This window comes from Ostreococcus lucimarinus, chromosome 12 (genome assembly GCF_000092065.1).
Source record: "Ostreococcus lucimarinus CCE9901 chromosome 12, complete sequence".
Lineage (NCBI taxonomy): Eukaryota > Viridiplantae > Chlorophyta > Mamiellophyceae > Mamiellales > Bathycoccaceae > Ostreococcus > Ostreococcus sp. 'lucimarinus'.
Window position 1 is genome coordinate 433,685 of NC_009366.1, and position 24,527 is coordinate 458,211.

At 64.2% G+C, this 24,527-nt stretch overlaps 16 protein-coding genes across 16 annotated transcripts; 9 read left to right on the forward strand and 7 right to left on the reverse strand.

Moving 5' to 3' along the window:
- Positions 1–38: 38 nt before the first annotated feature.
- Positions 39–992, reverse strand: OSTLU_26921 (predicted protein; the record flags this gene model as incomplete). Its single annotated transcript, XM_001420814.1, has 1 exon — positions 39–992. One exon carries the CDS (start codon positions 990–992, stop codon positions 39–41), a length of 954 nt encoding a protein of 317 aa, XP_001420851.1.
- Positions 993–1,531: 539 nt separating this feature from the next.
- On the reverse strand, positions 1,532–3,656 carry OSTLU_26922 (predicted protein; the record flags this gene model as incomplete). Its single annotated transcript, XM_001420815.1, has 1 exon — positions 1,532–3,656. The coding sequence occupies exon 1, from the start codon at positions 3,623–3,625 to the stop codon at positions 1,532–1,534; it is 2,094 nt and encodes a 697-aa protein (XP_001420852.1). The 5' UTR covers positions 3,626–3,656.
- Positions 3,657–3,910: 254 nt separating this feature from the next.
- On the reverse strand, positions 3,911–4,324 carry OSTLU_39331 (predicted protein; the record flags this gene model as incomplete). Its single annotated transcript, XM_001420816.1, has 1 exon — positions 3,911–4,324. A coding segment is annotated over one exon (414 nt), but the record flags the coding sequence as incomplete, so codon positions are not given.
- Positions 4,325–5,021: 697 nt separating this feature from the next.
- Positions 5,022–6,358, forward strand: OSTLU_26924 (predicted protein). Its single transcript, XM_001420653.1, has one exon. The coding sequence runs from the start codon at positions 5,035–5,037 to the stop codon at positions 6,346–6,348; it is 1,314 nt and encodes a 437-aa protein (XP_001420690.1). The 5' UTR covers positions 5,022–5,034; the 3' UTR covers positions 6,349–6,358.
- Positions 6,359–6,439: 81 nt separating this feature from the next.
- OSTLU_26925 (MC family transporter: phosphate) lies at positions 6,440–7,408 on the forward strand (the record flags this gene model as incomplete). The annotated part of the gene is made up of 1 exon (XM_001420654.1): positions 6,440–7,408. One exon carries the CDS (start codon positions 6,440–6,442, stop codon positions 7,406–7,408), a length of 969 nt encoding a protein of 322 aa, XP_001420691.1.
- A 100-nt stretch (positions 7,409–7,508) lies between these two features.
- Positions 7,509–8,609, forward strand: OSTLU_93558 (predicted protein; the record flags this gene model as incomplete). The annotated part of the gene is made up of 1 exon (XM_001420655.1): positions 7,509–8,609. One exon carries the CDS (start codon positions 7,509–7,511, stop codon positions 8,607–8,609), a length of 1,101 nt encoding a protein of 366 aa, XP_001420692.1.
- Positions 8,610–8,706: 97 nt separating this feature from the next.
- On the reverse strand, positions 8,707–9,435 carry OSTLU_26927 (predicted protein; the record flags this gene model as incomplete). The annotated part of the gene is made up of 1 exon (XM_001420817.1): positions 8,707–9,435. The coding sequence occupies one exon, from the start codon at positions 9,433–9,435 to the stop codon at positions 8,707–8,709; it is 729 nt and encodes a 242-aa protein (XP_001420854.1).
- Positions 9,436–9,628: 193 nt separating this feature from the next.
- OSTLU_88841 (predicted protein) lies at positions 9,629–11,104 on the reverse strand (the record flags this gene model as incomplete). The annotated part of the gene is made up of 1 exon (XM_001420818.1): positions 9,629–11,104. The coding sequence occupies one exon, from the start codon at positions 11,102–11,104 to the stop codon at positions 9,629–9,631; it is 1,476 nt and encodes a 491-aa protein (XP_001420855.1).
- Positions 11,105–12,014: 910 nt separating this feature from the next.
- OSTLU_26929 (predicted protein) lies at positions 12,015–12,603 on the forward strand (the record flags this gene model as incomplete). The annotated part of the gene is made up of 1 exon (XM_001420656.1): positions 12,015–12,603. The coding sequence occupies one exon, from the start codon at positions 12,015–12,017 to the stop codon at positions 12,567–12,569; it is 555 nt and encodes a 184-aa protein (XP_001420693.1). The 3' UTR covers positions 12,570–12,603.
- Positions 12,604–13,223: 620 nt separating this feature from the next.
- Positions 13,224–14,813, reverse strand: OSTLU_51064 (predicted protein; the record flags this gene model as incomplete). Its single annotated transcript, XM_001420819.1, has 2 exons — positions 13,224–14,382; positions 14,748–14,813. The coding sequence occupies 2 exons, from the start codon at positions 14,811–14,813 to the stop codon at positions 13,903–13,905; spliced, it is 546 nt and encodes a 181-aa protein (XP_001420856.1). The 3' UTR covers positions 13,224–13,902.
- A 221-nt stretch (positions 14,814–15,034) lies between these two features.
- Positions 15,035–16,305, reverse strand: OSTLU_26932 (predicted protein; the record flags this gene model as incomplete). The annotated part of the gene is made up of 2 exons (XM_001420820.1): positions 15,035–16,042; positions 16,219–16,305. 2 exons carry the CDS (start codon positions 16,303–16,305, stop codon positions 15,035–15,037), a joined length of 1,095 nt encoding a protein of 364 aa, XP_001420857.1.
- A 245-nt stretch (positions 16,306–16,550) lies between these two features.
- OSTLU_26933 (predicted protein) lies at positions 16,551–19,559 on the forward strand (the record flags this gene model as incomplete). Its single annotated transcript, XM_001420657.1, has 1 exon — positions 16,551–19,559. One exon carries the CDS (start codon positions 16,551–16,553, stop codon positions 19,557–19,559), a length of 3,009 nt encoding a protein of 1,002 aa, XP_001420694.1.
- A 253-nt stretch (positions 19,560–19,812) lies between these two features.
- OSTLU_93561 (predicted protein) lies at positions 19,813–20,736 on the forward strand (the record flags this gene model as incomplete). Its single annotated transcript, XM_001420658.1, has 1 exon — positions 19,813–20,736. The coding sequence occupies one exon, from the start codon at positions 19,813–19,815 to the stop codon at positions 20,734–20,736; it is 924 nt and encodes a 307-aa protein (XP_001420695.1).
- Positions 20,737–21,232: 496 nt separating this feature from the next.
- On the forward strand, positions 21,233–22,111 carry OSTLU_95031 (predicted protein; the record flags this gene model as incomplete). The annotated part of the gene is made up of 2 exons (XM_001420659.1): positions 21,233–21,427; positions 21,449–22,111. 2 exons carry the CDS (start codon positions 21,233–21,235, stop codon positions 22,109–22,111), a joined length of 858 nt encoding a protein of 285 aa, XP_001420696.1.
- Positions 22,112–22,367: 256 nt separating this feature from the next.
- Positions 22,368–23,255, forward strand: OSTLU_88845 (predicted protein; the record flags this gene model as incomplete). The annotated part of the gene is made up of 1 exon (XM_001420660.1): positions 22,368–23,255. One exon carries the CDS (start codon positions 22,368–22,370, stop codon positions 23,253–23,255), a length of 888 nt encoding a protein of 295 aa, XP_001420697.1.
- Positions 23,256–23,328: 73 nt separating this feature from the next.
- OSTLU_26937 (predicted protein) lies at positions 23,329–24,051 on the forward strand (the record flags this gene model as incomplete). Its single annotated transcript, XM_001420661.1, has 1 exon — positions 23,329–24,051. The coding sequence occupies one exon, from the start codon at positions 23,329–23,331 to the stop codon at positions 24,049–24,051; it is 723 nt and encodes a 240-aa protein (XP_001420698.1).
- Positions 24,052–24,527: the final 476 nt, after the last annotated feature.

Genomic DNA, 24,527 nt, shown 5'->3' on the forward strand with positions numbered 1-24,527 from the left:
GCACGCGGCGGATAATGACGGTTTGTGTTCCAGCGGCGCTACTGCGAGCGGTCGAGGACGAGCGCGAGAGATGAATCGTCGGGAACGAGCGCTTCGAAGTGGCCGGGAAAGTGCTTGACGCACAGCGCAGGGATGGTATCACCGCCGTGGCGGCAGCGGCGGCGCGCGATGGCGGCGGTAACGAGGGAGAGGGTGAAAGTTTCGCGCGCGCGGCGGCAACGCCACTCGACGGTTTTACCGTCGCGACGAAATCGACCGTCCGCGAGGTATCTCGCGGGTGCGAAAGCGCGGTGTCTTTCGTCGCGACGCGGTGCGGCGAGGAAGAAAGGTGACTTGGCCGTCGCTGGGACGCGTTCGTCCGTCGTCTCCACGCACACGATGGCTACGTCGTTGAGACTCGCGATGGCGCATAGCTCGGCGTCGGTGCCCCAAAAGCGAGTCCAGATTTTCGTCGCCGTGTACGGTGCGGCGTCCTTACGCATCGTGCGAATGTACTCTTTGAAGCGCTCGTCGTCGCTCGCTCGCTTAAATTTGCCAACGCGCAGGTAGCGTCGCCCCTCGTCGCCGTTCATCAGTAGGTTGTATAGCGCACGTATTTCTGTCCTCCCGCGCATCTCGTTCCGCCGTTTCTCTAATTCGTCGCACATTCGCGCTCGAATGTCGCGCCAATCCGATCCAGCGCGTTTAACATCCCAAAGTTTATGCCTCGCGAGCGCCTTGACGCCGTGAGCGATGGACCGAAAACAACAATTTCCGTCCTCGACAACGCCTTGCACGCGCAAGCCCAACGCGCGCGTCTGCGAACTCCAATGACTGTTCTCTTTGCGTGCTTTTCCCACCGCACGCGCCTCGCCGACGAAGATGACATCGCTCGCGCTCGCGCTTGCGCTCACGCTCGAGCTCGAGCTCGAGCTCGACGTCCGCCGCGTCGTTTCGCTCTCGACGTCCTCCACGCGCACTCGCCAACCGCGCGGTCGCAACTGCGCTGGCATCGTCTCCGCCGTCGCGACGCGTTCTAGGACCGCCCCCGCGAGCGCTGATCCACGCTCTAAAAGCTTTCGAGCGTACTTTGTTCCCATGGAACGACCCTCGCGCGCCGCGGACGTCTCGCGCCGCCGCGCCGCGGACGCGCGTCGATACGCCGCGAGCAATGTCATCGACGCCAGCGCGAACGCGCGCGTCGAACGAAACCCTAAACGGCCGTACGAAACACATAAAGCGATGAACTCGGCGTAGACGCGCGAGTTCTGCGAAATCGACAGCTCGAGCGCGCGAAAGAGCGCGCGAGAAGCGCGAGTGATGTCGGCGGCGGACGCGCGTTTGCCGTCGATTTTTCGCGCCGCGCGCGCCGCGGCGACGGCGAAACGCCTGGACGCGGCGTCGCGTAGCTTTCGTTTGGCACCGCGCGTCGCGAGCGCGACGCGCATGGCGCGCACGCGCGGATATGGCGCGCGGCTCGGCGACGGTTAGCTGAAGATTTCTAGCGCCGGGACGCGCGCGCGAGCTCTAATGTTCTATTACGATCGCTAAGTCACGGCTTACAGGCGGTGATTTGCGCGTATAAGTCGTGTGATTTCGTGTCACACGCGCACGTCATGTCGGTCGCGAACAAAAGACGCAGAGCGACGAGGTTCTTGGTGGAGATGACGCGCGAAGCGACGACGTCGGCGACGAGCGAGGCGACGACGGCGTCGCTCGCTGCGTGAGGTTCAAATTTTTCCGTCACGAAGTCAGCCGCGGTACGGGCTTCTTGGAAAAATCGATCGGCGATTCCGGCGAAGACTGTGACGTCGGAGACAGCCTCGTCGGCGTCGGTGAGCTCACCTCGAAAGTGACTCAGATTGGCCTCGATGGACGCTTTGTAGTCGTCGTAGTGCGCGGGCGGCGGAAGTTCGACGGTTTGAAACGTGCTGAATCGCTGCCAAAAGCGCAGATCTTCGCCACTAAACGCAGTAACACACGGTCGTAGCTTGCCACTGTCGAGGAGTGCGGCGAAGGTGAACCGAAGCGCCGAATACATCGAGAGCTTTTGTTGCTCGGCCAAGAAGCAAAGTTGCGTCTGGATCGTCTGCGTTGACGGTGTCATCGCCTTGCGCCTCAGCGTGACGACACGAAGCCGCTGCAAATAGTGCATGTAGTAGTACACCATCGCGAGCTCGTGGGGCAAGTACAAGTCGAGCGAAAACCCGAGCTCGAGATGCCTGAGTTCGACGTAGCACGTCAAGTGTTCCGCCCAGGCAATGCAAGGCGCCTGAAGCGATCGCAAAGTCTCGACTTTAGCCCGATCCTCGTCGCTCGTCGCTAACGCGTCGTCTTGTGCCGCGTCCAGGGCGTCCGCAGCGATTTGCAGATGACTGAACTCACCGAGCGACCGCCTGAGTACGCGCCTGAAGCGCGCCCGGTTGACGCAAAACGATCGAACCACAACCGTCAACGGCTGCACGCACTCGTCGATGAAAGCGTCAACCGCGTCCTTGGGGTGCGCGAACGACGTTTCGAGCGTCTTCGTCGTTACACCAGCGAACGTCCAAACGGAATGAAGTCCAACGTGACCGAAGTGCCATCCGCACAGCTCTTTCTCGTGCATCAACTCGGCGGCTGCGAGTCCGAGCGCGATGGCTCCCGGTCGACGAGTCTGGAGTCGTTCTAAACACTCCAGGACCTCTTCAATCGTCGGCGCTTCCTTACGAGCACGAAATTTGAACACCTCGGCGGCGACGAGCACGTCGTCGATCTCTCTTTCGAAATATTCAAACGCTCGTCGAGTGCTCAAAAAGTGCACCTCCCTCGGCGGCGCGCCACCCAACATGTGCAAACTCAACCCTTTCGAAAAGCTTCCCGCGTTGGGATCCCAATCCAGCGCGTCTTCATCGTCGACGACGTCTTCGCTATAATAATTTCGCATCTCTTTCAAACGCGCCTTGGCCGCGTTCGCGTGTTGTCGCGCCTCGTTTCTCGCATCCGTCCCCGCCCCGATGGCTCCCGTCAACGTCTTCATCATCAAGTGATGTGCCCTCCTAAATTCTAACCGCGCGACGACGGCTTCGACGTCGCGATCACCCCCACTATCCTCCATCTTCATCAGCGCGCTCGCGAGCTCGATCAAAACCTCGTCGTCCGCCTCCGCCGTCGCCCACGCTTCGCGCCCGGCGACTTCTCCAAAGTCCCCGAGCACCGCGAAATCCTCTTCCTCGTACACGTCTCCCGTTTTCACCGCGTGCTGCGCCATCGACGCGCTCGCCAGCGTCGCGCGCGTGAACGCTCGCAGCGCCGGCGTGGCGTCGTCCAAGTGTCCCGTTCGATGTCCCGCGCAGTGCGCGTTCGTCCACACCGTCGTCGCCGCCGCGTAGCCCTTTCGAAACGTCCCTTCCGCGCACAGCATCGCGTCCAGCTCGCGCACCAGATCGCGGCCGGTGATGTCTTTCGGTGCGCGTCCGCTGGCGAGGAGCTGGGCGAGCGTGAGGCGAGAACCGTCCCGCACGGCGCCGGCATCCATCTTCAGGTCGCCGATGTCGAGCGCGCTCATGGCGTCGAATAGGGAGAAATTGGCGTCGTGCACGAGCTCTCCCGAGGTGAGAACGTTCGATAGCTCATTTATGATGGGATCGAGCGGGATCCAGGACATCGCTTCGCGCGGATGGCGCCGAGAGGCGCGAGGTGAGGTCGACGCGAATCGCGGCGAAGACGGCGAGCGCGCGAGAGAGAGAGCGATGGGCGAGCGACGCGTGAGACGAATGCGCGTCAATGATAACTACAACATACGTGTTCTCTCTACCGGCCGCGGACGCGATCGACGACGAACGGGATGGGGTTCGAAACAGACAAACTCCCTTCTCGTTCGCGCGCGTCGCGCCTCGCGGCGCTTCTCTTCTCCTTCGCGACCAGACTAACAAACCAACTCAGTAATCGCTTACTTGAGCGGGATGAACTTGGAACCGGCGGCGAGACCAGCGCGACCGTGCGACACCGGTCTGTACGTGATCGCGTACTCACCGAGGTACGTCCCAATCATCTCCGGCTTGATTTCAACCGTGTTGAACACCTTGCCGTTGTACACGCCGACGACGGAGCCAACCATCTCCGGGATGATGGGCATGTTTCTCAAGTGCGTGCGCACGGTTTCCGGCTTCTCCATACCCGTCACCGCCGCCTTCGCCTTACGAAGCTTCGCGACGAGCGTCTTGTGCTTGCGCACCAAACCGTTACGCTTGAATCGACGACGAATGCGCGCGTTGAAGAGCGTCACGAGCTTGTCGTTTTTCAATTCAAGCAACCCCTCGAGATCGATCCCGCGGTACGAAAACTTCTTGTACGGGTTCTTCTTACGCGGAACCCCGACGAGGGCGTCTTCTTCAGCCGTGGACTGCGCGCGTCGCACACGTTCGCGCTCTCGTCAGTCTCTCTCGTCGCGTCGTCGTTAGGGCTTTGGCCCATCGCCCCCCCCTCGCGCGTCCCTCGCGCGCCCCCCCCCCACGCCGCCGCCGCCCGCGCCGTCGCTCGAGCGCGCCGTCTCAAAACATCCCCCACGTCCTCGCGCGCGCGTCCGCGCCCCTCTCCGCGCGCGCGCGTCGTCCCGTCGCGATCGCGCGTCGCCCCGCGATCGGCGAAACCCCACGACGGGCGTCACCGTCGTCGCCGTCGGCTCGCGCGTTCGCGCGCGCGCGCGCCCCGTCGTCCCGCGTCCCGCGCGCGTCGAAATCGTTCGCGTCGTCCGCGCCGTCGAGCGTCGCGACGCACCATGTTCGCGTCCGCGTCGCGTCGTGGAAAGACGGCGCGGCGCTCGCGGCGCGCGCGCGCGCGCGCGTTGGTTTTACGATCGACCCACGCGTTCGCGATGATGGGCTTCGATCGCGCTTCAACGCGCATCCGGCGCGTCGTGCGTGCGCGCGAAGGTCTGGTGGCGTGCGTCGCGGGTCGATCGATCGCGCGCGTCGCGATCGAACCTCGCCGCGAGGTTCGATCGAGTCGCGCGACCGGCGCGTCGTCGATCGAGCGGTGCGAACCGACCGGACGACGTCACACCGACGCGCGACGATGGCGACGACGGCGCGCGCGGCGACGACGCGCGCGGCGACGACGCGCGCGACGACGAAGACGACGACGCGCGCGACGACGACGACGCGACGCGCGCGCGCGACGAACGAGGGCGAGACGCGCGCGGCGACGGGCGACGACGAAGACGACGCTCGAGCGCGAGAGCGCGAGAGCGCGAGGCGACGGGACGACGCGTTCTCGTCGTTCGAGCGCGCGCTGGCGGACGCGGCGTCGTTCGGGTCGTCGAGCTCGTCGGGACGGGGGTGGACGCGCGTGGACGACGCGTGGGCGCTGGCGCCGCGCGCGGGCGTCGAGGCCAAGGCGGTGGTGCACTTTTGCGGCGGCGCGTTCGTGGGAGCGTCGCCGCAGGTGACGTACGGGGAGTTTTGCGAGCGATTGGTGGAGCGGGGAGAGGTGGTGGTGATCGCGACGCCCGTGCAGCTGGGGTTGGATCACCTGCGCGTCGCGGACGAGGCGTGGCAAAAGTACGAGCGCGCGTCGAGGGCGCTGAGGAAGACGATGGACGGGTTCGACGATCTGCCGGTGTACGGCGTCGGACACTCGTTGGGGGCGTTGGTGACCGTGCTCATCGGGTCGAGATACGAAACGAAGCGACGGGGGAACGTGTTGATGTCGTTTAATAACAAGCCGGCGACGGATGCGATTCCGCTCTTCGCCGAGCTCTTCGCCCCGGGATTGCAAGGACTTTCGCCCATTCTCGACGCCGCGCAAAAGTCGCCGCTGCGCGCGTTGCAGCGAAACGCCGACGCGCAGCTTCGTGAGCTCGCGCCGCCTTTGGTCAAGGAGCTTTTACCCATCCTGGACACTCTCGAGCCGGTGATTTTGGAAGTCGCCGACGGGCGCGCCGAGTTCACGCCGACGCCCGAGGAATCGGCGAAATTGGTGAGGAAGTACTACGCCGTGCGCAAGAATTTGTTGATCAAGTTTACCGACGACACCATCGACGAGACCAGCGCGCTCGCCGCCACGCTCGCGGGCGCGGTGGCGGCGGAGGATATCGATCTCACCGTGCGCACGCGAAAAGGCGACCACGTCTTCCCGCTCTGGCGCGACACCGGCATCGACGTTCCGGACGAAGTCTACGAGGCCGCGGAGCAAGGCGGCGAAATTCTCGCCGCGTTCGGGGACGCGTTCGGGATCAAAGCCGATAGCTCGCCGCTCGGTGTACTCCGAGAGGGCTTCGACCGCGCGCGCACGCAAGCCAAGGAGGCGCGCTCGGCGCCGGGCGTCGACGAAAACCGCATCCTCATGAACGCCCTCGTCGACGACGTCGTGAATTGGATGGCGATTTAGTATTCCACGTGCTTTTTAACACCTCTGAGGCGATAGCTTTGCATGATTTCTTCCTCCGGCCCGCGTCTCGCCGTCACTTTGCGCCTCTCGCATGCCGCCGACGCTTCGCGCGCCGCTACCCACCTCAACGCGCGCGCCCGTCGCCTCGACCTCCGCTCGAGCGCGCTCGCGCGCGCGCGTCAACGCGCTCGACGTCGGTGCGTTCGCGTTGAGCGGTGGCATCGCCGCGTGCGCGAGCCACTCGCTTTCGGTGCCCTTGGATGTCATCAAAACCAGACTGCAGTGCGAAAAATTCGACGACGCCACCGTTCTGGGCGTCGGCGCGGCGATCGTGCGGCGCGAGGGCGTCGGTGCGCTCACCGCGGGGTGGGAGAGCACGTTCTTCGGGTACGGCGCGCAGGGAGCGCTGAAATACGGTGGATTTGAGTTTCTCAAGCGGTGCGCGAGCGCGAGCGCCGGCGGCGACCAGAGCGCGCTGGGATTGCTCGCGCTCGTCGCGTGCGCCGCGAGCGCCGAAGTCGTTGGAAGCGCCGTGTTGACGCCGTTGGAACAAATCAGGATCAAGACGGTGAGCGATTCGCGGTACGCGGGGGATTCGTTCGCGGCGGCGGCGAGGCGGTTCGCGAGCGAGCCAAACGGCGGGCTCTCGTCGGTGGCGTCAAATTTACCCGTCGTGTACGCCAAGATGCTTCCGTACACCGCGGTGCAGTTGGTATCGTACGACGTGTTCAATCGAACGTTGGCGTCGATGTCGCTCGATTCGGCGACGACGCGACCGGCGGCGGCGTTGGCCGCGGGCGTCTTGGCGTCGTTGGCGTCGCAACCGGGCGACACGTTACTCTCAGCGACGAACGCCGGTCGGTGCGTCATCGTCGGCGACGACGAAGACACCACCGCGTCTCCGCGCCCGCGTCGCTCGCCGCTCGACGTCGCGATCGAGCTCGGGCCGGTCGGTCTGATGACGGGTTGGCGCGCGAGAATAGCGCACGTGACTCTCATCGTCTTCGCCCAGCTCCTCGTCTACGACGCCGTGAAAGACGTCTTAGCCTCGCCGCGATAGCGATAGCGTCGTTCATAGAATCTAGAATCCCATCGCATCGTCTCGCGCGACGCGCGTTCGCGAGTCTTCGTCGTTTCCTTCACAACGCGCCGCGCGCTCGATGTCGTCGAGGCTCCTTCTCTGCGCCGTCTTATTCGCCTTCGTCCCTCGATCGCGCGCCGTCGACGTCGTTCGCGCGAACGATCGCGCGCCGTCGAATCCGATATTCCCCAACGGCCTGGACGTCTTCGGCAGGGACGCGCGGTGCCGCGCGTGTCACGCCCTGGTGAACGCGCTCAATGAAAATCTCATCCCATCCATCGCCGCCGAGCGCGCGAAACCGGCGTCTCGAGCGACGTACGGCGCGCTGGACGCCCTCATCGAGGCCGCGCTGGCGCCGGCGTGCCGATTGAGCGCGACCTGGCGCGACGCGACGACGAGGAAGGCGTGCGAGAGGCTGATGGAGACGCGAGAGGACGACGTCGCGGCGGCGTATCATCGATGGATCAAACGCGGCGGCGGATCGGCGCGGGACGGCGGTGGGACGCGCGGAGACGGGTCGAGGGTGACGGTGGCGGAGGCGAGATCGGGGGCGTACGATCCGGTGGGATGGAATTGGAATTACGAGGTGTGCGGACGCGCGACGGGCGCGTGCAGGGAACAGTTGGCGATGCACGAACTCGCGGAGTTTGACGACGACGGCGCGGGCGACGGAGAGGCGAGGAAGTATCGATCGGAGCAGAGACCGGCGGACGGGGAGACGGTGGATGGGATGCTGAAGGTGACGGCGGGAACGTTTCACGAGGCGGTGGTGCGCCGAGACGCGGACGTCGTGGCGTACGTGGGATTTCCAAAGTTGGACAAGTGGGGGCACTTTTACGCGGCGGCCGCGTTGGGGAGCGTGCGCGAGATGTTCGCGTCGAACGAGACCGCGCGCGAGGGGTTTGAGATCGCGTTCGTGGATGGCACGCACAACGACGTGCCGCCGCCGTACGGGAGCGACGCGCAGGCGCCGACGGTGGCGATGTTCGCGGCGGGGAATAAAAATTGGCCTCGGTACATGACGGACATGAACGACGGGAAGTTGACCGCGTTTGAAGTCTTACAATTCATCATGCGCACGTCGGCGAAGCCGTCGACGGTGCAACACGCGCATTGGCTCACGCAGTCGCTTTCGCAAAACGCGCTTCATCGTAGAATTTGGGACGACGACGAGTTGTGATGAAACCGGTGAAGTAAAATAACAAGACGCGCGCGCGCGATCGACGAGCGCCGTCGCAACGAAGATGACGTATGAAACAGCTCGCGCGTTCGACGCGCTAAATCACAACCTGCAGCCCTGACTTTTTATCCGTTCGCAGCGACCGCGCGCTCTCGCTATCGATGGACCTCCGTTCCCAACTCTCGTGCACTTCCTCGAAATACTGCAGCCACTCCTTCCCCGTGAGCACCGTCTCCGGGTGCGGTTCGTCTCGTCCCATCAGCGCGTGCGTCACCGGCCTCGAGTTCAGGCTTCCCGTGTGCACCAAATCCGTCATCAATCCCAACTGAATCATCGCGCTCATCGCGTCCGTGTTCACCCACGACTTCACGATGGCTCCGTTCTCAAACTCCATCACGCACGTCCCCGTCCATCGCGCCGTGCGTTCATTCAGGCTCGCCGTGAAACTCAGCTGCGCGACGCACTTATCGCCCTCCTCGATCACGTTATCCACCGCTATGACGTAATCCGGCAGCGCCTCGCGATTCCCTCGCACGTGCTGCATGTACGCCTCGACCCCTGGCTCGGGCGTCGGGTTCGACGGATCGATCAGCACGTGGTCGTCGCTGACGTACCGCTCGGCGCTCGCGTTCGCGGACGCCAGGTCGGCGTTGTTCCACACCTCGCGGTAGAGACGGCGGACGATCGATTTGTTGGAGCGCGGCGGCGCGCGCGGCGACGACGACGGCGCGGGCGGGCGCGGCGCGACGCGCGCGCGCGGCGCGCGAAGCGCCAGGGCGGTCGCGACGCTCGCGAGGACGGCGACGAGGGGGGGCGGGACGGGCATCGCGCGCGCGACGGCGCGCGGCGGAGTGGGGAGGAAGCCCGGGCGAGGCGAGGCGAGCGCGAGCGCGAGGCGAAGGCGCGAGGGATGGACGGAAGACGTGGAGATTAAAATAAATGCGATGGGAGCGCCGGCGAGCGATCGACGCGTCGGGGTGAGGTAAAGGTATGAATAAATGGCCGCGCGCGAGGCGCGCTCACCCGACGGTTCGGAGGGAAGGCACGTACGCCTCGTGGCCGACGCGGGCGAGGTGGGAGAAGTGCGCGCGCAGCGCGGACCAAAACGTGGGGTAGATTTGATAGTGTAATCCGTGCTTATCCGCGGCAGCCTTGATGATCGGCGCGAGCGCGGGGTAGTGCACGTGACACACGCCCGGGAAGAGGTGGTGGACGACTTGATAGTTTAAGCCGCCGGAGAAGTGGGTCCAAAACTTGCTGCCGTGCGCGAAATCAGCCGAAGTCATGAGTTGCGCCTCGCCCCAGCCCTTGTTGAGCTGGTTCTTTTCGTTGAGGCGGAAGAAGTGGACGTCGCCGACGACGTGGGCGACTTGGAACATGAACGCCAGCAACCAACCGGTGACGAACTCGGTGACGGTCCAGAGCGCCAAGAGCTGACCGATCGAGCGATGGGAGTACTTGGCGGGCAAGTAGAGGTAGTAAAACGCCCACGCGAGCTTGCTTCCCCAAAACGCCACGGCTTCACCGCGAGTAAACTTCATCACCTTCACCCAACCGATTCGGCCGGAGAAGAAGGCGTTGAAGTCGTCCACGAAGCACGATTTGAACGACAACAAGCCGTACATCAACGCCAAGTAGACGTGTTGAACTCTGTGGTACGGCTCGTGAGGCTGATGCTCGTTCACCCGTCGCACGTCCTTTTCCGAGCATCGAATGTCGGGATCGATGCCTTCGACGTTGGTGTACGCGTGATGTCCGGCGACGTGCTGCTGCTTCCACATGAAGCTCGACGCGCCGACGGCGTCCAAGGTCAACTGCATCGCGTGCAACCAAGTGCGATTGTTTCCGTACGCCCCGTGATTGGCGTCGTGCTGGATCGACACTCCTACTTCCGCCTTGCACGTGCCGTGCAGCACCGCGAGCGCCAACGCCGCGGCGAAGGACGCCGACGGCGCGAAAAACGACCCGTAGTGTCCGACGACGACGCCCGTCAAAATCACCAACGTCTTCGCGTACATCTCCCAGTGCACGCGCGGATCGAGCTTATTATCCTTAAAATACTTCGCCGCCCCCGCCTTACAATCCGCGTAAAACTCTCCCTCCCTCAGATCGTCCTTCAAGTACTCCACCACGTCCTCGTCCTCGCGTTCCCCCGCGTCCCTCCGCAGCGCGCCGATCCTATACTTCTCCAGCGTCGCCCTCGCGCGCTCGGGATGATACGAGTCGAACAGCGCCGTGCACTCGCCCCCCGCCTTGACGTATATCATGTTCCCTCCCGGGTGTCTCGGCACGAACCTCGTCACGTCGTACACGCCGCCTCGCACGATCACCCAGCAGTCGTCCGCGCGCGCGTGCCTCGCCACCTCCGCCGCCGTGTACGTCGCCTCGCGCGCGTCATCGCGCGCGACGCGCGTCGTCGCGCGTCGTCGTCGCGTCGTCGCGCCCTTTCCCGCGCGCCGCGCGTCGTCGTCGACGATCTCCGCGACCGTCGTCATCGCGTCGCGTCGCGCCCTCGTTCGCCGCGCGGCGTCGTCGACGCGCGACGCCGGCGGTCGCGGGCGCGCGGTGAGCGCGACGGCGCGCGACGCGGCGCGCGAGTCGAGCGCGCGCGGCGAGCGCGCGGCGTCGTGTGGCGACGCGCGCGCGCGCCGACGTCACCGGGCGGGGCGGTCGGTCGCGTATGGGGATCAGTGACGGGGTCTGTATACATCGAGTGACCATCATTTCTTCTACAGTACGGTAATGTTGGTCGTACACTGTGTGGTATTTGTGGTATGTAAACGCGCGTGTCGCACGCGTGTCGGACGCGTGTCGGACGAATCGCGCGGGAAACGGCGACGGCGCCGCAGACGACGGCGCGCGCTCGACGCGCGCGCGAGGGAGGCGCGAACCGCGAGGAACCGCGAGAGAGACCGCGATCGACGCGACGCGATCGACGCGCGCGCGCGAGCGCCGCGGAGGAGGACGCGCGCGCGCGAATCGTGGACGCCGGAAGACGCCGATCGCGACGACGCGCGAAGACGCATCGCGACGCGACGCGCGCGCGAGACGGCGAGAGCGCGACGCGAGCGACGCGGGCGAACGGTACGCGACTTCGAGGGGGGTCGCGGCGACGCGCGCGCGATGGGAGGGTCGGGGAGGACGCGACGACCGTCGACGCGGGTGTTGGAGGCGACGGCGGCGCGAGACGACGACGCGGCGAGTCGGAGTCGACGCGCGATCGCGTCGACGTCGGCGGGGAAGAGGGTGAAGTCGCCGGGAAGCGCGGGAAGGGGGACGGCGGCGCGTCGGGAGAGCGAGGCGCACGCCAAGGCGGCATTGGCGGCGGTGATGGGCGCGCCGCGAGACGTTTACGTGAACCTGCCGACGTACAGTGAGAGCGCGAGCGCGCATCACGACGATGAGATGGCGTTACCGGTGTCGATTTTCGACGATCCGTTGCTGGAGGAGATGCCGTTTTACGTCGAAACGTCGAAGCGGAAGTTGGAGATTGGGTCCATGTCTCCGGTGGCGGCGAATCGCAAACGATTGAGCATTGACGTTCCTGAACCGTTTGACGACGTGTGCGAGAGCTCTCCGCTCGGTATTCCTCGCCAACGCCGTCGTTTGAGCGCTAACGGCCGTCGAACGACGCTTCACGAGTTGTTATCGCCCAGACGCACGCTCAACATGGGCGTGAGCGAGGAGTCCAAGCGCGTGCACGATCTCAAGCCCACAGATTTGGACAGCGCGCGCGAAACCCCGCAAGTCGTCGCTCAGAAAGCGGTTTCACGCTCGCAGTCCCTGAGCTCGATGGCGCGCGACGCCGACGGAAGAGTATCGCCCACCGGCGCCTTCAAAGCGGCGCTTCGATCGCCCGAAATCGTCGGCCCGCGCGACACGCTCTCGAGACAACTCAGTCGAGGCCTGTCGTGCGAAAAGTTATTTAACACCTCCGCGTCGCCCGCTCGCGTCGCGTGAGATCCCATCCCGTTGTAAAGTATCATCTTAAACCCGATTGGTGTCGCCCGAAGTCTCGCGCTCGTCCCGCCGGCGCGTCCCGCCGCCGTCCGCACACGCCGCCTCGGTCCCCGACCGAGTCGTTCAACGCGTCCGCGTCGCCCGCGCTCGACATGTCGCTTCGCCGCGCGAGCGCGCACGCCGCGCGCGCGCTCGCGCGGCGCGCGCGCGCCGTCGCGCCGCTCGCGCGCGACGCCAGCTCGACGTCAAAACCTCTCGAATTCGATCGCCTTCGCGCGGCGTTCGCGACGACGGCGGACGCCGCGCCGCGCGTCAGCGCGACGGTGGACATCGAATCCGCCAACGCGCCCGAGGCGCCGACGCGCGCGGAGCTCGAGCGAAGGCCGAGGTTGAGCCTGGTCGACGCCGCGCGCTGGGTCAAGGCGAACGCGAAGGCCAAGTTCGCGGAGAGCGTGGAATTCGCGGTGCACCTCGGCGTGGACCCGAAACGGAGCGATATGATCGTCAGAGGCGCGGTGCGATTGCCGCACGGGACGGGAAAGACGGTGCGCGTGGCGGTGTTCGCGGAGGGGGAGGACGCGGAGGCGGCGCGAGACGCGGGGGCGACGACGATTGGCGGCGCGGCGTTGGTGGATGAAATTAAAGAGGGCGGATCGGGGACGATTCAGTTCGATAAGGCGATCGCGACGCCGGGGATGATGTCGAAGTTGAAGGAGATCGCGCGGATCTTAGGCCCGCGAGGGTTGATGCCGAATCCGAAATTGGGGACGGTGACGACGGACGTCGCCGAGGCGGTGCGCGAACACCTCGGCGGGCGCGTGGAGTTTAGAGCGGAGAAAAACGCCATCGTGCACGTCATGGTTGGAAAAGTGAACTTCGAGGAGGAACATTTGGTGGAAAACGTTGCCACCGTGTTTCGTGAGCTCTTGGCGCTGAGACCTAAAGGGAAAGGTGCGCCGAACGCGAGCAAGTACGTGCGAAAGGCGTACCTGAGCAGCACCATGGGCAAAGGATCGGCGCGTTTGGAAGTGAGCGATCTCGTGGACGCCGCGAGCGCGCTGAAGTAGTCACGATACAATCCAAGTAGACGAGACGTAGCACGTTTAACATTAGAAAGGAATTGCATCATCTGGTTTGAATTTTCATCACAACGCCGCGCTCGCGCGCTCCTGTTTCTCTTCGTTGTCACTACACGTTCCTTTCCCAGGTCTTCGTTTAACTGTTACTTCGCCTATACGCGCGCACGCTCGACGGCACTCACCGCCGCTCTACCACTCTATTTTGTTTAAATCGTCTCACTCGCCGAACATCCAAGCCTCGTCGCGCCCGCCGCTTACGCACGCTGCGAAATGTTCGAGGATAGCCAGTCGAGACCTTCGTAGAGACCTTCACCAGAGGTGGCGCACGTGGATTGAATGAACCAGTGACGCTGACGCAAAGAGTGCAAGCCAAGCTTGTCCGTGATTTCCGCCGCGCTCATCGCGTTCGGCAAATCTTGCTTGTTGGCGAACACCAACAACACCGCGTCTCGGAGTTCGTCTTCGTTCAACATGCGGTGCAACTCGTCGCGCGCCTCGGAGACACGATCGCGATCGTTACTGTCGACGACGAAAATCAAACCCTGCGTGTTCTGGAAGTAATGTCTCCACAACGGGCGAATCTTATCTTGTCCACCGACGTCCCAAACCGTGAACGAAATGTTTTTATACTCGACGGTTTCGACGTTAAACCCAATGGTCGGAATCGTCGTGACGATCTCCCCGAGCTTGAGCTTGTAAAGAATCGTCGTCTTACCCGCGGCATCGAGACCAACCTGCGCGTTCGCACACACGTCACACACACTCGTCAGTCACGTCGTTCTTTCGTCGAACGCGCGCGCGTCTTCGCGTTCCGCGTCTCTTTTCCCGCGTCTCGTCTGCGCGCGCGCCCCGCTCCTGGATCTTCACCATCGCCCGCGCGTGATCTTCCACCGCCCACGTCCCGCGCGCGCCTGTCCCGCGCCGTCCGACGCGCGCGACCGATGTGACGGATATCCACGCATCATCCGAGCGCCCGCGCGACGCCCGCGCGACGTCGCGCGCGCGCGCGGCGTCCCGATTCCGTCTGAACATCCATCTTGTCGCGAACGATCTCACGTCGCGTGCGTCCGCGTCGTGCGTCGCGCGCGACTCGACGTACCATCAGAATCCGCATCTCCTTCTTGGAGAACAGGCGCTGGAAGAGTTTGGCGAACGTGATGCCCATGTTTGCTCTGCGTGCGCGCCGTCGCGGTGTGCGGCGTCGCGCGCGGAATGCGTCGATGTGGCGCGTTGTTTTCACACGCCACCAGCATCGGGACATCGAGACGACGCCGGCGCGCGTTCGCGAATCCGCGAATCCGCGGGAGGCGCGCGCGAGTTCTACGATGGCGCTAAGATGTGTTGACAACTTAAGGCTCCTAATACGAAAGGGCACGTCGACGGCGCTCACGCGCCGTCGACGGCGTCGTCGCCGAGGGCGGCCTCGGGCGGCTTGGTCTTGCCGGAGACTTCCTGCGCTAAAATCGAAGCCAAGTACTTGCCGTGCTCTTCGATGGCGGTTTGTAAGCGACGCTGCGCGATGAGCTGGTCGTGGAGCTGCTTTTGCATCTCGAGCTGTTTCAGCAAAGCGTGGCCGACGTGAGGCATGTCTTCGATGAGTTCCGCGCTGACGACGGCGGCGGCGGCCTCGTCCGACAACGTCGCGGCGGGCTTGAGCGCTTGGGCTAAAATTGCGTCCAAGGCATGGATTTTACCCTCCGATCCCAGCGTTTTGGCCTTCATCGCGGAGGTGCTATTCAAGAGCTCGGACAACTGCGCCGTCGTCACCGGCGTCGACGGCGGATCGCTCGATAAACCACTACCCATCGGCGCCGCGCTCGCGACGTCCAAACCCATCAAATCTGCCTCGCTCGCCCGCTGTTTCATCTCCGCCTGCTGTTGCACGCGCGCGCGTTTTATCATCGCGCGTCTCTCGCGATCAGCCTCGGCGTCGAGCTCGGCGCCTCGCGACCCGCCGGCGCCCTCCTGTAACCTATACTTTTGCAAGTGCGACTTGATGTGTTGAATAGTCATCCCGCTCATGGCCATGATATGCATGATGCCTTTCGGCGTCGCCAGCTCCAACCCCCCCAACTGATTCACGGCGTTGATAAACTCTCTGTGCAACTCCGGCGTCCATCGCAAGCGCGCGCCGCCTCGACCGTTCCTCCCCCGCGTCGCGTTTCCCTCCTTCCCTCGTCCCGCGTTCGCCTTCGCGCGCTTCTCCTGCCCCGACGTCGACGCCCGCGCGTCCCCGCTCGCCCTCGCTCGCTTCCTCCCCCCCCCCCGGCCGTCGTTCGCCCGCGTCCCGTCCCTCGCGTCGTCGTCGTCCTCCGCCGCGTCCTCGCCGAGCGCGTCCTCGTCCTCGACCCTCCCGCTCGTCGCGCCGCGCACGATGACGTCGTCCAACCAATCCTACGATCGCGATTCGCGTCTCGCGCGTCAGTCGTTCGTCGCCCGCTCTCGATCGCGCGCCGTCGTCGTCGTCGTCGTCGTCGTCGCCTCGACCTCGGTCGCGTCGTCGGTCCATCGCGTCGCGTCGCGCTTTCGTCGTCGCGCGCGCGCGTCGTCGGGCGCGTCGTCGCGCGCACCAGCGTGTCGTCGACCGCGCCGTCGAGCGCGCCGTCGCCGGCGCCGGCGAGGCCCTCGAACAGGGGCCAGAACCGTTCGTCCGCCATGTGCGGAATATTCGTCGCCGGGCGCGCGCCGCGATCGATCGCGATTCGCGTTCGCGAACCTCGAGTCGAGGGTCGCGAACGACGCGCGACCCTCGTCGCGAGCGTCGATCGCGATCGATCGCGATCGATCGCGCGGCGCGCGATCGGGGCGACGTGATCTATGTGTGACTGTTTGTGCGTATGCGGTCGGTCGGACCCGGCGACGGCGAACGCCGGCGCGCGTCCTCGCGCCATCGCGCGACGCGATGGAGCGCGCGATCGCGGCGTCGCGCGAGGACGCGCGCGCGCACGCGCTGGCGGCGTCCAGGGGCGACGCGCGCGCGGCCGTGCGCGCGTGCGTGAGCGCGACGGAGCGATTGGCGATCGGCGCGCGCGCGGGACGCGCGGCGCGAGGGCGACGGCGACGGCGCGACGGCGACGGGGGAGGGCGCGCGCGCGGCGACCGGGATGGGGCGCGCGAGGGCGCGGACGCGAGGGGCGACGCGTCGGCGTCGGCGTCGAGGTCGAGCGACGAAGATGACGACGACGACGACGACGACGAAGACGACGACGACGACGACGAGCGCGAACGAATCCTCGCGGACGTGTGCGCGTGGGTGAAGCGCGCGCGCGCGGAGATCGGGTTGGACGCGTTTCGGTTCGAAAGCGCGGCGGGCGCGCGCGAGGCGGCGGCGGAGGCGCTTTCGGAGGATGATTTGGACGACGCGTTGGCGCAGGTGGAGTACGCGTCCGACGGGTGGGAGACGGCGCCGGACGATCGAAGTCAACGCGCGTCCGCGGGCGGGTCGCGCGCGAAACAGTCGTGCGCGGTGGTGAGTGATGTGTTCAGTCAACTCGCGGGCGGCAGAGGCGGCGGAGGCGACGAGGATGAGGAAGTCGACGCGGGCGCGAGGGCGGACGAAGACGGCCGAGTCACGGATGGGGAGGAAGATTTCGCGGGCGGGACGCAAGCGTTTGAAGATTTCGACGACGACGACGAACCGGTCGTTGGAACGCAAGCGCTGGAAGATATCGAGGCCGATTTCATCGGTGGCACGCAAGTCGTGGAATCACCGATGAAGCGCGCGTCGCCGACTGGGCTGAAACTCTCGGCGTCGCCGCTGACGCTTCCAAGGACGAAGAAGTCGAGCGAGCGAGCGAGCGAGGCACCGTCGATCCCGGCGGCACCGACGTCGCTGTGGGCGGTGGCGTCGAACACGCCGCCCGAAGAGCGGGCGCGCCGCGAGAGGGTAGGACACACGCGCGGATTAGTGGACAGAGCCTCGGTGCCGCGCGCGAACGCCGACACGCAACCGACGATGGGCGTCGAGGACGCAGACGAGGGCGACGACGACGACGCGCGCGAAAACGATGGAACCACCCTGCTTTCGACTTTCAACGATTCAAAGCGCGTCGATTGCACGCCCATCGATGCGATGACTGAGCAGCCGAGTAAGCCCCCGACGCTGAAGCGACCCGGGGCGATGCGGGCGCCGACGCACGAGCACTCGTCCATGGTGACGGCGTCGGCGCGACCACTGGGCTCGATCGGCTCCGAACACGGCGAAGTCATGGGCGTCGCGCGCACGGCGATCGAGGCCGTCAAGCGCGCGCGTGCGAAAATGAATGAACCTCTCGGGTTGGATATGTCGATGCCGCAGTGCGACGACGATTCGCAGCTCGTCGACGACGACGCGGACGACGTCGTCGAGGCGACACCAATGGCGGCCGAGGGAGAGGACGACGCTTTGGTCGGAGACGGGCCGGAATCGGCACCGAGCTCACCAGACATCGGCATGCTCTATTCACAGCGACCGATGAACGACGACGACGAGGACGTCGCCGACGTCGCGTCGCCGCAGCGACCGCACACCCAACACTCGCAGTCGCCGTTCAAGAGACAGTTGATCCATTCGCTCGCCCCGCCCATGTCACAGCCCGAGGTGGAGTCGCCTCGCAGTAGAATCATGCTTTCGCAGCACCAATGGCGTCAGCCGAGGCGTCGAGCCCCACCGCCACCTAGATTTGACGAAGAAACTCCGTCAAAGCGGTATAAAATCATCGACGACGACTTGTCGCAGTCGATGACGCAAGGGACGCAAGACGAACCCGCGAGTCAGGGTGAATTCGTGGATTGCAGTCAGCGAGAAAACGAAGGTGGTCTGATTCGACCGAGGATATCGAGTTTACCCGCGCCGACGGTTGTCAACCGAACCACCGCGGCGAGCGGCTGTCGCATCGTCGCGCCTTCTCCTTCCGAGAAGACGCCGTCCAAGGACGAAATAGAACGGCCATTGCCGCCGCTCGGGTGTCCAAAGTGTCGTCACGCCGTGAAAGGGTGCGGGCGATGCCGGACGATACGCGAAAACGCAAAGAATGGTATTTGGCCGAGCGGGCGCGGAAGATCAAAAAAGTCTTCGGTGGATTCCGCGAGCGCGGCGTCAGCGTCGAAATCAAGCGCTCGACGCGCGACGCACTCGGCGTCAAAAACACCTGCGTCCAAAACGCCGATGTCCAAAACGCCGATGTCCAAGCGTACGAAGACCGCGGCTGGGAAGGAAAACAAGCCAAACAAGCGCTCGTCGGCGAAGATGTTCGCGTCGCTTCATTTCCTCTTGTCCGGCCTCGGCAAAGTTGGCACCGCGACGAAGGATATCATCAAAGCGCACGGAGGCACGGTATTGAGCGAACCTTCTTCGGACATATCGGTGAACTCGGTCATCGTCGTCACACCTACGATGGGACGAACGATGAAATGCCTCTACGGCATCGCCGCGGGCGCGCGATTCGCCACGCCGGCTTGGGTCGAGGCGTGCGCGGACGAAGGTCGAATGATTCAAATCGACGAGCCCCTCGATGCCGAAGGAAATCCTAGAGAACATCATCGCGCGTGCTTGGGTAAGCTCTTCCGCGACGTGAAGGCCGCCATCACGGGCAACGAAGGGTTCGTTAAAGACTTCACCTCGCTCCTGTCGCACGCCGGCGCGACGCTCGAGCGCAACCCGCAAACAGACGATCGATTCGATTACCTCATAACTCAGAGCGGTGAAAACCCCCACTCGGCTTGGATTCGAGCGTCGAAGCGACTGGGCGTACCGTGCGTGCGTCACGAGTGGCTCGTTGACTCTATTCTAGCCGGCGAGTTGCTGGACGTCGCGGCGTACGCCACGCTCGCCTCGCCGCCGAACGCGCGCGCGTCGATTCCCCCCCACTCTTCCTTATCCGACGCCTCGCGAGAGCGCGCGAATCTTCGAAGAAAATCAACCAGATACTAGCATTGTAGCACCGCGCACCGTCGCCATTCACCGTCGTCTCGACCGCCGCGCGTCCCGGTCGGCTCGCGCGTCCCCGCGTCCCAATCGCCGCGCCGCGCCGCACACCCCGCCGCGTTCTGGACGCGCCGACGCCCGTCGCCGGTCGCGGCGTGCGCTGTAGACACTCCCACACGCGCGCTCGCGCGATCCGGGCCGCGGCGCGCGCCAACGCGCGTCGATACCGCGCGCAGACGAAAACCAACCGCTTCGGGACATGTTTCAAAATTCGAAACTTCCCGCGTACGCGCACGTCTACACGCGCTTCAGCATGAACTTAAACCAGCCCCTGGACTTCGCCGCGAAACTGGCGACGTGCGTCGTGCTGTGGGAGATCCCGCGCGCGCTGTCGAGCGCGATGGTGCGTAAGACGTACGGCGCGACGACGAGGGAAGAGGAGAAACGCTTCGTCGCGGCGGCGCCGGCGTACGTAATGTCGACGCTGCACGCGCTCGTCGTCGCCACCGCGGGGCTGAAAATCGGGTACATCACGGTGATGTTGCCGAACGCGAACGATCGGTACTACTTGCACGCGAAAACCGCGTTCAAGCTGGCGGATTTGAAATTTATCGAGCGGTGGAATTGGGCATTCTGCGGGTACATGTTCGGCGACTTGTTGCACGTCTTAAAGGAGTACCCGCGGCTCGGCAAGATGGACATGGTGGTGCATCACGCGTGTTTCATCGCGTGTTCGCTGCTCGCCGGCCACTCGCAGACGATGATGCTACCGTTTTCGTGGTTGCTGTTGGGCGAGTACTCCACGCCGATTTTGTGCGCGCGTTGGTTGATTCAACAGTTGACGTACGAGTTGAAGAGCGACGTCGTCGTGCGATGGGCGCGCGCGTGTGGATACACGGGCGACGCCGTGAGCTCAGTGACGAATGCTGGGAAACAACTGGAATTTGGCTGCAGCGTCGGGTTCATGATCGTCTTCTTTCTCGTTCGCATCGTGGCGTACACCGGAGGATTCGCGAGCATGCTCGCGGCGTGGCGAGGCGGCGTCCTCGACCCGATCCCGAAATCCGTCACCAACACCCTATTCGTCCTCGTCGCGTGCGGGGCGGGATTAAATTATTACTGGTTTTCGATCATGGTTCGCAAAGCCCTGCGCGGGCCGCCGAAACCGAAGAAAGATGAATAGCGGACAAGTGGCGCAAACCATCCGCCGCGTCGACGCGCGCCCGTCTCGGTCGCATCACTCTTAGCACGATTTCATAGTACATACATCATCACAACAAAACAAGTAACATTCACGACGAATCCACGACGACACGCACCACATCGCGCGACCGTCTCGCGGTCACATCACCGAAAGCGCGACGGCGCCCCCCGCGCCCGGCCGATTGAAGCCACTGTCCCCTTCCACGTAAATCCATCCTCGCTTCCATCCGACGCAGCACAAAACGATGAGCGCGAACCCGACGCAGCCGAACACCGCGCCGAGGGTCTCGCTCGTCGTCGTCGCCGTCGTCGCCATGTCCGTCGCCGTGTGCCGAGTCAACTCGACTTTAAATTTCAAATATCTTCGACGCTTCATAATCCCGCGCGCGCGCGCGCGCCGCGCGAGCGCGCGCCGCGCGAGCATGTTCCGACGATCGCCCGCGCCGCGTCGCGCGCGCTACGCCGGGCCACGCGCGATGAATCCCGCGGAGAATCCGATGGATTTTTTGAAAAAGTTGCTCGTCGCGGTGCTCGTGTGGGAACTCGTGCGGTTCGTCATCGCGCGCATCGCGCTCGTCGTGCTGCCGAAGCGCGATGATGAAGACGAAGAGACCGCGCGGGTGCGGTTCGAAGCGCCGAAGCAGTACACGGGCGCGGTGCACGCGCTGGTGGTGAGCGCGCTGGCGGCGAAGCTGTTGCGCGCAGTCGTCGCGCTGGACGAAGCGGCGGATATGTATTACATTCGCGGTGCGGGGATCGGGATGGATGATGGGACGAGAGACTTGTTGGAACTCACGAATTGGTTGTTCTTGGGGTACTTGGTGCAAGACACGACGCACATCGTGCGGAATTTTCCGAGGATGGGCAAAGCGGACATGTTGGCGCACCACTGCGTGTTCATGGTGGCGTCTATTTTGTCCGGTGCATCGCAGACTATGATGCTGCCGTTCTGCTGGTTGTTGCTCGGTGAAGCGTCGACACCGCTGCTGACGCTTCGCTGGACGATTCAAAGCGCGGCGTATTCGCTCGAGAGCGAAAAGGTGGTCAAGGTGGCCAAGGCGTTTGGATTCAAGGGCGAACGCGTGAGCTCGCCTAAAAACGCTGGAAAGCAGTTGGAGTTTTTCGCCGGTCTCATGCTCGTTTTCACGTTTTTCCTCGCGCGAGTGGTGACGTATAGCTTAGGTTACACCCACATGCTTTGGGTGCGACACAAGGGCATCATCGACGCGGTGCCAGCGAGCGTCGCGCTGCCGCTCAACGTCCTCGTCGGCGCCGGCGCCGGTTTAAACGCGCATTGGTTCGGCATCATGATCCGCAAGGCTATCAAAGGGCCGCCCAAGCCGAAAGAGGCGTAGCATTCAAGATATACGAGATACACGAAGCGTAACGCTCGCGCGCGCGACTCAAACTTTTGCGGTAATGTACACTCTAACCGCGCCCCAACGCCGAACGTCACATCCCGTCGCATGTCAACCGCGTTCCCACCGCGCACGCCCGGTGGTGCGCTGACGTATTGTCTCGCCCTAGGACTCGGTTACGCCGCGTTCACGTCCACGCGCGAGCGCATGCGGCGCGAATAACGTAAAAAGTGTCCCCAAGTGTCAGCACGCGATGGGCGGCGCGAAATCCGCCACGGTGACGATTTCGCCGGGCGTTGAGATGCCGACGGTGGCGTTTGGGACGTTTAAGCTTCGCGGCGACGCGTGCCGCGACGCCGTGCGGGAGGCGCTGATGGTGGGCTTTCGCGCCGTCGACACGGCGAGTTGTTACCGCAACGAAGACGCCGTCGCGGACGCGTTGAAGAGCGCGCCGAGAAACGTTTGTGACGAAACGTGGATTACGACGAAATTAGCGCCGGATGAGATGACGAGCGAAGAGGCGACAAATCGCGCGATCGATGGGATGGTGGCGCGGTTGGGACGGGCGCCGGATTTGTTGCTCGTCCACTGGCCTGGACGATCGAAGGCGGCGCCCGAGAGCGACGCGCACGGTGAAGCGCGCAAAAGGACGTGGCGATGCATGGAAAACGCGTTAAGAAATCACAAGTGCCGCGCGATCGGGACTTCAAACTACGAGATCGCGCACATGCGCGAATTGCTGTCGTATTGCGACGTTCCGCCGGCGGTGAATCAAATCGAGATCCATCCGGCGTACCCGAACACCGAAGTCCGCGCGTACTGCGCGTCTCTCGTGCCTCGCGTGCACACGGTTGGATACTCACCGCTCGGTGTCGGTGAGTTGCTCGATCATCCAAGCGTGCGGGCGTTTGCCGACGCCATCGGTCTCGCCCCGGCGCCTGCGCTGATTCGATGGACGCTCTCAAACGATTGCTCCGTCGTCGTCAAATCCAGCTCGCGCGCGCACACCGAGGAAAACCTCACCGCCCTCTCCTCCACGCACACCGACGACGATACCATCGCACATCACGCCGCCATCCTCGAGCGCGCGTTCTCGAGTCATCACAAAAAGTTTTGTTGGGATCCGCGCGTCGTGCGCTGATCGACGACGGCGTCGTCGTTCGCCTCGGCGCGAGACGACGCGCCCGCACTCTCCGACGCGCGCGCGCTCGAACATGCCTCCCAAAGATCCAAGCAAAAACAATTACGCCATTCTCTACGGCAAGTCCGCCGCTGGCGCGCAGTGCAAAGCGGGATCGAAGTGCTCAAACGAGACGTCGCCCGGGAAAATCATCCTCGGGCAACTGCGCTGGGACTCGAAGAGCGACAGATTCTCCGCGTCGTATCATCTCGGGTGCGTGAGCGAACAATCCGCCTTAAACTACCTCGAAAAATGGCGTCTGGAGCACCCGGGAGAAGAAGACGCGGGCGCGGTGGATGACTTTCCGGGTTTGAAAGAGTTGAAGGACGAGCACGTCGACGACGTCAAGGCGTGTCTGGAAAATTTGCTTCTCGGCGACGGCGTCGACGCGGAACAACGCGAGTGGTTGGAGACGGTGAGCGGCGGCGACGTCGCCGCGGCGAAGAAAAAGGCACCGGCCAAGAAAAAACCGGCGCCGAAGAAGAAACCGGCGCCGAAGAAGAAAACTACCAAGGCGAAAGAGCCCGCGAAGAAGCGCAAGGCGCCGGCCAAGAAATCGGCGCCGGCCAAGAAGAAACCCGCGGCCAAGAAGAAGAAGAAAGTCGAGGAAGAAGAAGCTGAAGACGACGAAGCCGAGGAAGAAGAAGAGATCGAGGAAGAAGAAGCCGAAGCCGAGGACGCCGAGGACGCCGAGGAAGAAGAAGATGAAGACGAAGAAGACGAAGAAGAGGCTGAAATCGCCTCGCCGCCGGCGTAATTCGCCTCGTTAGCTCCGCGCTCGCGCGCCGCGCGACTCCCCGCCGCTCTCGCCATCTTTACGCCGGCGATTCACTTCATCGGGCACCACGTTTGATTTCATTTTTGTGAGATGCGCACGCGCGCGCGCGAGCGCTTCGCCGACCGAAGCGACGTAGGGTTCACGCGCGCTGTTCAAACCCTCGCTCTTCGATCGGATCGCGCGCGTCACACCGCGCCGCGCGCCCGTCTCGCGCGTGAACCGCCCGCACGCTCGAGAGCGCGCACGCACGAACGCGCCGCGCGAACGCACGCGCGATGTCCGCCGACGCCGACGCCGAACAGTCGCTCGATGACTTTGACCCCACGCTGAAGAAGAAGAAGACGAAGAAGAAGGTCGCGCTCGATCTCGATCTCGACGGCGACGGCGACGGCGACGCGGGCGACGTCGCGGACGGCGTCGATAAATTGACCCTGGACGCGGACGATGGAGAGTTC